General features: G+C 45.1%; 1 protein-coding gene across 1 annotated transcript; it reads right to left on the bottom strand.

The window, feature by feature from the left end:
- Window positions 1-212: 212 nt before the first annotated feature.
- On the bottom strand, window positions 213-8,375 carry IL9 (interleukin 9). The gene is made up of 6 exons (XM_067305060.1): window positions 8,328-8,375; window positions 7,239-7,337; window positions 2,251-2,310; window positions 2,120-2,146; window positions 1,274-1,405; window positions 213-399 (listed from the first exon to the last, which is right to left on the bottom strand). The coding sequence occupies exons 1-6, from the start codon at window positions 8,373-8,375 to the stop codon at window positions 292-294; spliced, it is 474 nt and encodes a 157-aa protein (XP_067161161.1). The 3' UTR covers window positions 213-291.
- Window positions 8,376-11,299: the final 2,924 nt, after the last annotated feature.

Raw genomic sequence — 11,299 nt, 5'->3', positions numbered from 1 at the left:
TATGATCTAGATCTCCAGAAGTCCCTTTCAACCTAAATGATTCTACTCTGAAAAATCAAGCTTTGGCTTTGATCAGGTTTTGATTATTTTGTACAACTATGAAATAGGAATGTATATAATATAAAGCATATAAAATAAACTCTTGAATACTGTTGATCTTCATGTAAATTAGTTTTATTGATTTTTAGCAATTGTTATTTCTACCTCTTATATTTCATATGGACAATAAATACAATAAATAATTTTCCCCTTCCCATGTCGGAGTTTTGGGTTGGTAAAGCTTTTAGTTTTTCAAGCTTTACTTTTGTTGATTTCTTGATAGCTTTTCCGGATCTGAGTCAGGAATTCCTTCATGTTTCCCTTGGTTTTGGACTGGCACTGATCACTGCGTGACAGTTGCTGTGACGGAAGAAAGGAGCAAGCTTGGGTTACTAAACCTTTTATAAGAAATAAAGCATAGCACATAGGGCTTAGAAGAAAGACTTAAAATATACATTGCTTGGAGCTAATCAAGGATTTCAGACAGGATCCTAAAGAGCTCTTCCTCGAGCGGCGAGCGTGAGGGGCTGTTCGTGTTGACCTGGCGGATGTGCACGCTGTGAAACTGGATGCAATGTAGTCATAGCGCACTTCACTTAAACTAGGCTGCCTCACTGACCCACATGACAGTTTTGCACCGTGTGTAAATAAAAGATGATTCACTGCTTCAGAAGAGGCAACTGGGGTTACAGAAGTCTTTCCCTTCTGAGCGTGATCACTAGGTTGAGGATGCTACAGGCTGCAGTGGTGCTTCGTGCCTGAGCATCCTTGAGGAACCTGGAGCTCACATGGGTCCAGATGCTCCACAAAACCTGACTACAGCCTGTGCTGAGCCCTGCTGCTGCTGCTGCTGCACGCCTCCTCTGTGGCTTTATATCAGCATTATTTAGTGTAGCAACACATTCTGAAAGAGGAAAATAGCAAAGCAATTTAAATGAAGCTCCTGTCGCAGCGTGCTGTGTTTAAGCACCTGGGCTCTGAAAAAGCCTTGTGCTGGGGGGCTTGGAGACAGCAGACGGCACAGTGTGGGAAAAGCCATCTCCCCGTTTCCTCTGCCGGGTTCAATAGTTTTCCATTTCCCTGTGTATGTTCCAATATCCTATCTGGCTTCTGCATATAAGAGGTATTAAAACACATTTGAATTTACTCAAACAACTACAGGTATTTAAGCTATAAAAAAACTCCTCTGTCTTGTAGAAGATAAATTTCTATAGAAAAGTAAGAAATCCCTTACTCCACAGAACTTTCTCTCCAGCTGAGTCTGGAAGGATCGATTAAGTAGCTGAAGGGTTGTTGCCTCTGAAGTCACGCTGGCGTTCATCAAGCGTTCAGTTCCTTCCACAAAGCATGACAACTCATGGCCAGGCTGTCAAGCAGAGACGGTGTCAGAGAAAACTGCCAAGCGGCTCGGATGCATTTCGTACTTATGTACCGGGGAAAGAAGCACACGTTCCTTGCCAAGACGACACACCACAACAGAAACGTAACGCATTCTGCACTATATCTAGAAAACCGACTCAAGAATTGTGGGCAGTATGTGAAGCGCCAGGGCATCGCGTCTGCAGGAAGGAACATCTGTCACAGCTCATGCAAAACTTCATGCCATAGCGTACGCTGTTGGCAGCGGCGTTTCTGCGAACGCTGCTTTCGCCCCCTCTTTGAGGAGATGCACAGAAACGCAGCGGCGCTTGGGGGCGCGCAGAGCTGAGCATCGGGGGCCCGGCGTCCCCGGCCCAGGTTTGCAAAGGTTTTTAGGCACCCAACCGTACAGCAAGGTCTCGGTGAGCTTCTCAAAGCATGCCCCTGGAGCTGCAGATGTGTAAATCAAGCCCACAGAGAGCTTGTGCCTAACTCGGGGCTTGGCTAATTCCACTGCTAATGGAAGGACTTCTGCTTTTGCCCCTCAGGAGGGAAAAATATCAAGCTCTGTTTTCAGTTGTTGCTCACGTATTAAAAATCTTCCTCATAAACGAAAGCAAAACTTATGTGAGGAGCAAAATGAACAAGCTTCAGCAGAAGTAGGTAATACTTAACTTCTTTAACGCTTACAGTAACTTAGAAAAACAGAATATTTACTTACCTCAGGAATAGGAAGACATAAACATGACTGAAAATGAAAAGAGCGAGCATTAAAAATCAGCACTGCAAACATTTAATACACAGCTAAATTGTTATTTAGTTTCGTGATGCTCTCGAAGCTGTTTTACTTACGCTGGCAGTAGGCTCCCTACATGAGCAATTTACAGAAGTTTTATCCTGCAGCTTTTCAGCCTGCTCAATAACAAGGGAGAAATCAGTATTTATTATCACATAATTTACAAATATGCATTTTTACCGAATTAAGGTGCTAAAGAGCCACTTACAAGCAGACGATTTGTGAAGAGCATAATTTCCCTGACTTGGCAATCGTGTGCTTGCACAGAGAGCAGCAAACAAGAGAAGAACACGTATGACAGCATGCTGGCATTCGCGTGCATCTCGGTCTGATGGGTGACAGAAGAATAGGAGGACACTCCTTTTAATCGAGTCTGCACAAAATTCCCATTCTCATATGGAAAAACCCAATTATAAAACTGATACCAGGTGCCCACTATTTTTTCCCACTAGCTTGGACAGCGTTTTAGAAAAATCGAACGTGGAATTGAGTCACCTACTGCAGTGACTTTTCTGTAGTACTGTGGAAATTCACAAATGCTCCTCAGAAGTGATTAATTTGAACATTGTAATATCACTCCCCAACAGGAAACAATGGTCAAAAAAAATCTTCTACGAAAGCAATTTTTTTTTTTTTTAGATGTGGGTTTTGTCTCTTGTGTTTGTGTAAATCGTGGTTCCATGAAAGCAAAGAGACAATAATGTTCAGCGTTGTCAGAGTTCCTCAGAAAACAAAGTGACGCTCAGCAAGCTCGTGCTCCCCTGGATGCAAAGCAGGACCTTTCACAAAGCAAGTTGCTAATGCTGCAGGACTCTGTTGACCAGACTGAGGGAAACCGCCCGAGGCTCGAGCCGTGTCTGGAGAAGCTGCCTGGCTGAAGAACAGCTCCTGCACCTGGAGCGCAACCCTGTAGTCCTTGATGCTGATCTCACCATCGCTGAATGTAAATGCACCGACACAAAGATACAGACCGGGCCCTCCGAGTGCCAAACTGAATGCAATGTGCCATTCCGCCCTCTCCCTTTGAAGGAGAAAGGACCAGATGCAAAAATATTCCTAAGTGACCAAAATGATATTAGCTTGGAAATTCTGCCAGCCAGGGTCTCCAAATCAGGTTGAATGACTGATACAGGTTTCTGTGGCCCCAGAAGTTTTCTTTTTTCGAGTGGCACTCATTGGCAAAGCAAGTGTTAGCCCTTCTGATTTCTTTCAGATCACCAGCTTTGGCTCTTAACCTTTCCTTCCTTCTGGTGTGCCTCAAAGCTCCTCTCTAAAGGCTTCAACCTTCTGCTGGTCAGTCTGGCTGAAAGCTGAGCGAGCTCTTTCTGCCAACCGTCCTGCAAAGAGAAAACATCAGTTGCAATCTGCTTTCTTTCCTCTGGCATTTGCCTGACGGTTGGGCATTCCTCCTCTGCTAGCTGCCTGCACTGAAAGGGGAGAAGAAGCAGCTCTGCCTTTTCTATCCCTGCCAGCACCAAGCACTTTCTCTGGGCTGGGGTGGATGCTCCATGCTTGTTCTTTGAAGTTGTTCCATAGCTGATTTTTGTGTTGGAAGTGTACATCCCATTAGGCAGATACAGCTCTCAAACAGGCCCAGGGGAACAGCTAGCTAAAGCCAGAGGTCCTCCCTTGGCAAGCTAAAGCTGGCAGCAGTGCACACCGTGTTCGACCGGAGCGGGATGCATGCAAGAGCGTATTGCAGGGACGGGCGGTGTTCACGAGCCAGGCAATGGCACCTGTCAAGGCATTTGACTGTTTGAGAAGGGCTAAAATCATTGGTTTGTGATCCAGAGTATGTGATGCCTTGCAGTGCAGTAAAGAGGCTTCCCTGGTGGGCAGGTCTCTCTTGAGGAAAGAGCTTTTAGCTCATGCAAAGCAACTTTTCCCCTGTTTCCTAGGCCAGCACGACCCCATGGCAGGAGCTAGAACTATTGGTTTGAAGCATATATCCCATAACAAAATAAGGTATGTGTAACACTTGTGCGACACTTCTCAGGTGGTTGAAGAAGCTATTTTTCCAGGGCTTTAAAGAATGGAACTCACAAGCATCTTTGATTCAGCCAAGCTTGTGTAACAAGCCGTGGGGAGAGTGGGGCAGGGAAGCCTTCCTGACAGTCAGGAGTGTCTACTTGCTTCTTGTTTTCAAGGAAAGTGTGTCCATTAGAAGTAAAATTTTGCCCAGTAGCTGGTAGGCTGTGTTGTTGCAAGAATTTTACAAAATGTGATAACATACTTAGAGTTCACCGATGGGCCTCTTCACCTTAGGAGTAAAGCTGCAATACAGTTGCTATGCTCTGTAAGTGAAAATAATCGGTGGCATAAACTACACACGAGAGATACGTAATTAAGCCCTTCCATACATGAGATGTAGTTATATTCTCTGGGCAGCCAACAGACCAGATCTGATGTATTAAACATTTCATCCCAGAATCAGAAAGGCCAGGCCTGAATCTCCAGTCATCTGTGAGTGTATGAGCAAACTACATCTTGCATCTATTAACTTCTTCCTGTGCCTACAGCCCAAAAGGACAAGATCTGTATTTTTCTTGCCGATTCAGAATCAAAGTGGTAGAACTTGCAAGGAACGAAAGGAAATGGCCGAGATGAGTGCCCTTAACCTGACCGTTGGGAAACCTAGGACATTCTGGAAAAAAACTGCTCCTTGCAACGTGAAGCAAAAAGCAAAATTGCTTTTTCGTGTCTTTAGGCTGGAGTGTTGGTTTTATTCAGAAAGTTCATTGCTAGGCTCAGTAACCTCTTCTGCTTACCATTCCTCTATGAGTTTTTCCCACACACACTTCACTAGAGCTAATGCAGTCTGTACTCGTGAAACGTCCACGCAGTGGGGAGGATGAAAGCTGTGTTTCCTTTGAATTTGTTTGTTCCCAGGTGAAATAGGGTTCCCAGTTCTCGTTTACGAAAAATGCCGTAATTAAGGGAAAATGAGCTGTGTGATCGCAGGAAAGATTTGGGATAAGGGTTAACAGTGGTAATTTGGGACTGAGAGGAAAACTGTCATTCCCTTCATCCCATTTGAATTATTCAAAGAAGAAATATAGTCACGAGCTGCTAACCGAGCCTTGCGATTCCTCCCAGGAGCCTGCATCTGCTGGCAGTGCCAGCGCCGTCTCTACATCTTTTCATCTCCGTTTGAGTGCTTAGTGAGTGAGATGCTGCTCACGCTGTTGTTCCTCCAGGGTAAATAGGCTACTGGAGAAGCTGTCTTAAATTTACAGTGAATCAGAAATCACCAGCAGTCACACTGGCACAGAAAGTACTTTACATTTATTGATTACAGCAGCAGTGGATTAGGCACATGAGTGAGTGGCACGGGTTGTATGGCCTCTCTTGAGAGTTTAGGCTCTACTCCAGCATTAAGAGGCTGATCAAAGTCCTTGGAAATCAGTATAAGTCTTTTTAAGGATTACAACTGATTTTGAGTTACACCCTGAACAGTTATTACCTATTTTAGTTTTATTAATTGTTTTAATTAATTTTATTTTGAAAGTTTTCAGGTTTCTGGTGTTAGAATAATGCGGTAGAAACTTGGGCTAAATGAACAATTTATAATGATACATGGTTTTCTACTAAATCTTTAATTGGGACCTTGGGGACCAGTAGTTTATGCTGCTAGAGATTTTTTGCTTGACTGTAGAGAAGAGTTATGTTTTGGTGTTATATTAAGGACTTTGGGCTGGATTCTGACCTTTCAGCTTTTTATCCTCTTGCATTAATGGAATCTCATCTTAGATGAATCAGCAAGTATCAGCATTAAATGCAATGATTTAAAATAAAACTACAATATATTTCCCTTTTACCTGCCACTCCAGCAAAAAGACAAGCTTTTTTTATATATAATCTTTAGACAGCTTTGATATTTTAAAAGTCTTCATTTTGATGACCAGCTATGACAACATATTTTCATAAATATGTTGCAATTTGTGTGTTAAATAAAAATCAGCAGATTGTTTTTAGTCCTCATTTCTAGGTCCCTGATCTCGCCGTGTTTCCCCTCTCTTAATCTCTCCGTAAGCAAAACAGAGCAAAGCGTAGAGATGAAGTAGAGGTTTTCGGACTGCCACTCAAAAAGCTAAAACAAATTCATCGTAGCTAAAATCCTAACCTCAAACTGCTTGAGGTAGGAAGGCGACTGTTTCAGTCCACATCCCTCCCAGGCCATAAAACCGCAGACTACGAGCCTCGAAAGGCCTCTTGCCGAAGCGCGCAGCCGCCACGGTTAAGCCTGGAAGCTTTCCTTTCTGAAGCTTTTTGTTCCCTTTCAAGCTTTGTGGCTGGGAAAATCAGAAGGAAAAGGAAGAACTAAAACCCAGGGTCTGTAATACTGAACCCAAAGGCAGTGGGTGCATTAACCCATGCAAACGGTCCCAACCTCACCGGTGGGAAACCGAAGCGGGGAAGCGCTCGCCGCAGCCCGGCTGGCGTGGGGCGCTTAGATTAACAGCTCGTACATCTGCACGCCTCTTCTAACTTCCCCGCGTTCTCCGGGATGTCGGGAATAAGCAGCCGAAGGCGAGGACGGGGGGCAGAGAGCTCCCTAAGGCAGCCGGGCTGCCAGAGCCAAGCCGTCCCCCAGCCCGCTGCGCCGGCTCAACGTTCAACTCGCAACTCAACGCCAGACAAAACTGTAAAATTTCAGCCCAGAACAGCTATTCGGAAAAACGTGAACACACAAAACTCTCCAAGTATATCGCTGTGGTCTTTTACAGGCAGCTCGCTCTGGCTCCTTTGGAAATCCTCATACGTTTCTGGTTTATATATAAATACCTGTGGCTGTATTCTCTTTTAATGCCTATTGACCAAAAATGCCCCACAAATCTCTTTGCAAAGTGAAACTTCCAAATCAGTATTTTAGCCCGTATTGGGGATAGTCAGCATAGATGTCATTCTCAAGAGAGAACCTGCAGCTCGCTGTAGTGTTTCCAAGAAACTCTCATAACCTTTTTTTGTGTAGATAAAAGATTCCCTGCAGATGAATACCAGAGATAATATACCAGCTTGGTTTAAGCTTGTTGTGTACACTTACCGAGATGCAGCAGCTTGCAAAAACCACAAATGAAAAGATGCTCTCGATAGTTTTAATTTTCCAGCGATAAGGTGGCTTGGAGTATTTTTTTTTGCTTTCCTTTTAAGTAAAGATGACATATGCTACTGTAGAAATAAAGGAAAATAGAGTCATGCTAATTCCTCCACAAAAGCCTGAACCATAGCGTAGTAACACTGAGATTGCCTGTGACACAGAGACGTAAAACCCAGATGACCTCGGGGAAGACTTCAAGCACCGGCCGTGCCCCCGTGGAAGGAGGCTCCTTCCCGGGAGCCCCACGCTCTGCTCCTGTCCTAGCGCATGGGCTACAGGACCTGCTCAGGGCTCCCATCAGCGCCTGGAGGCAACAGAGCACCCGTTACTTTGGGGAGGGCTTTAGTCAGTTTGAAACCCTCTAAACTAACTAACCAGAACAACTAGTGGTGCTCAGGAAATAAGTGAAGTAAAGGAAATGGGTTGTTCTGCAGAAATAGTAAAAATAAAAGAAATGTTTGCCAGTATTTTCAGCTATCGGAAGAGAGACCAGGAGCCCTGGGAAGGCAGCTCAGCCGGCTGGTTCTGCTGAGCTGCCCCAAAGGGCGTCCAGGCAAAAACTTCTGGTGCTCACGAGCTGTTGCTGCTGCAGGACATGGGGACAGGACCGGGGTCATCGTCCCAGCACCTTGGCATCACGCCTGCACCAGGGACAAGGGCAAGGGCAAACGCGGGTCAGCTGACCAGCTCCACAGGGAGCCACAGAACAGCTTCACCGGCATGAATTGCCCTGCCGGATGCTCTCACCATGCAAAAATATCTTTGAGAGGAAGCTCCAGGGGCACCAATCTTTTGGAGAAGCATTATATTTTGAACAGAGCCCCCTGTGTGGAAATAGCAGGGAAGAGGGACAGATAGCATTTCTTCTGGGAACAGCCCAGGAATTATAGCATTTCCGATTCAGGTAAAAGCCTTCCAGCCTACGGGCTCTGGCTCCCAGTCTGTGCAGGACTGCAAAGGCTGAAGCATTTACTACAGCTACATCTGACAGAGATTGCAATTTGCTACGGCTGGCAGAGATCGCAATGTGCTGACCTGGCTGCTGTTCCCAGCCTGCAGCGAGATCAGCGGTGGGTAATACATTGGGTGGCGAACTGTGAGCCTGGGGAGCAAACACCTTGGAGCACAGCTGAGAGGGACCTTCTGAGCTATAAATCGTCCCTATTTCATGCAATAGTACAGTCATCAGAGCTTTCCAGGGTTTTCTAGCAGGGGAGCAAAGCTTTCCATGCTGCAGTAATGTTTAGCAACAGCTGAGACATCTAAAAGCCTGAAGCCCTGATAACAACACGCCAGCCGTACTGGTTTTGCACATGTTGCAAGTGCATCTCACACCCAACAGTCTCCAGAAGTAAGCAGAGGAAAGCAGGAACTGGCAGCAAAGCTCACCAATTCCCTTATTTCTTCAGGCTTTTCCTGATGCCATTTTGAGCATTACCAACATACTCTGTCTTCACTTCAGCATCCCCTTTCGTGGGTCTAACTGCTTTCATACCATGAAAGATAAAACATTACTGAAGAGCTCTCATAGCGTAAGTCCACTCACCCTTCCTTGCTTCTCCTGCTGAGAGATGACCGAGGGTGCTGGATTTTGCCCTCAGAGCAGCATTCAGCAGAAGGACAAATGCACAGGACAGGCAGACAGACAGCACAAAGCACTTACTCCACAGCTGTACCAGAGTCCTGCAGTGGCTGAACCCACAAAGCAGCTTGATTGCACACTGGAACCCTTTAGAAATCTGCTTGCTGGAAGGCTGTTTGATGGAAATGCGGCAATCACAATTTAGTAGAGTGAGCACAGATGTTGCTTCACACCTAGCTGCATGAGTAAGAATAGGCTGGCCCTCTCCCATAGGAGCTGGCAGGATTTGCCATACTATGTCTAAAGCAGGCCACGTGAATGATAAAATGCTTTGAAATCTGGCAAAGTAGACTAGGAACTGGTTCAGTCCATGAAGAGGATCTACGCAAGTCCTGAGGTTCTTGCACCAGACAAGGCCCCAGTAGGTGCCAGTCTTGAAGCACTGGGTGGTCGTGGCAGAACAATCTCTTAGCCCGTGCTCTTTCAATTGCAAGTTCCGTATTTTCTCAAAACCTTTATACTGTAGGTGACCCAGGAGTATTCATTGCTTTCTCCATAATTCAAGAGACTTTCATATTTGTTTCAGAGATCTGGTGATCTACAGTCCAGTAGCCCTGGTGTTCCAGCTATACTAACAAAAAATTTATTGATTTAATCAGTGCCTTATATCTTGCAGTATAAACCTCATATGGGAATGCTGAGACCTCCTTAAAAAGATATTCTCCTTCTGCTGCATGTATGGCACTTAACAGGTTGTTTCAGCAATGTCTGCCTGTAGAGCTGTAGTGGAACATGTAGTTTAGGAAAACTGCTTTGGAAATCACTGTAACTGCTTAAATTTTCCCTCATTCTATGGCTTAATTACCTTTGGAGTCTACCTCTGGAAGGATACTTTGCGTGTTATTTATCCAGATTGGTAATTATCAGTGTGTGTTGCTATAGCAGTACATATAGAAAGAAAATGTCTTTAAAGAGAAAAAAACTCTTCCTGTATGGTTTATATTAAATTTAGCTGCTTGAACTTCTTCCTATTTCTCTCCTTGGATGTCACCATTTCTTCTGACTACACACTTTAGCTTTTTATTCATGGATACAAGACATGCACTAGCCTTCTTGGCTTACATTAATGCAAGGGTTTAGGAGAGAAATCGCCACCATAACATCCTGTTGCTTCCTATACTACAAAATAAAGAACTTCAGAGAAACCAAGGAGATACATTATGTTTTAGTGGCTGAAAAGAGGATGCCTGCTCCTACGTCACAGATTACAATAGAAAAAGAGAAATTCAGACGGGGACTGTGATCTCATCTGCCCCCGTAGTGTGAACACACCATGTAGGGACTAGAAGGGACTCCCTAGACGTGAGAAAATCTGTCTGGCCCAGAGCCATCCCAACCAGGGTTTTAGACATGCTAAAAAACACGGGAGCCAAGTTCCTGTCTGAGCAGGCCAGGCTTTACCTTAGGCCAGGCTTAACCTTAGCCCAAGCTTAACTTTAATCCAGGCTTCACATTCTGCGACGGTTCCTTTGAATTCAGTTTGCGTGGTGCTAGGGAACATGCCACTGGCAGCAGGTCACTATGGCCACAGCACTTATAAAAGAGCTGGTCTTTATGCCAAATTACATTGACAGAGGGGACTTTTCTCTTGTGTAGTCCAAGGTCAAAAATACCAACACATGAAATTAGTGTCCCATGCAAGGGATTTGGAACAGTTGTAATTATGACTGTTTGCCTGCCAGGTAAGGCATTGTTTTAAAATCCCACCAGCAGGCCCCCTAAGAGGATTCCTTGGAGACACTAATTTCTATCGATGCATAATAATATAATCTCTGAAAAATAATGTATTTGATAGATTAAAAAAAGAAAGGCATTACAAGACACAGACCTGTCAAGTCTCTCTGAGCACAAGTTTCAATTGCCATCCTTCACGTTATTCCAGATGTGGGGCTACCCCACCTGCGAGGTTCATCCTACCCTCTCTTCTGAGATCCAGTCCCAGGCACCAGACACAGCCAGTCAGCACCCCGAGGTGCAGGTATGAGGTCCTGAGGCGCAAGAGGCCCCCAGGAAAGGACTTGCTCATGAGCTGAGTCTTAGCTAAAATCACCTCTTCTTCCAGCACCCAACCCCTGACACCATGGGCCACACACACCCACCTGCCATTGAATCTCTCTCTCTCAATGGCACTTACTACTTTACTTATTTACAATTTATAAGCAAGATTAAATTGGGATCCATTACGATCCATCACAGTGATGGGTTCACCCACACCACGAAGTGCTATACCGCAAATTCCGCTCCATGCCTGTCTCAACACTGCTGCGTTTGGCCAAGAGTCAAACCAGACCTCCCGCATGGTTGACAGGGCTTCTGTCACTCAACAAGTCTGAACAGCAAGGCAGAGCAAAACTCTCCTGCATCA

Source organism: Apteryx mantelli, chromosome 14 (assembly GCF_036417845.1).
Source record: "Apteryx mantelli isolate bAptMan1 chromosome 14, bAptMan1.hap1, whole genome shotgun sequence".
NCBI classification, from domain to species: Eukaryota; Metazoa; Chordata; class Aves; order Apterygiformes; family Apterygidae; genus Apteryx; species Apteryx mantelli.
The sequence above is the reverse complement of the archived record's forward strand: the minus strand, read 5'-3'. Positions and strand labels throughout refer to the sequence as shown.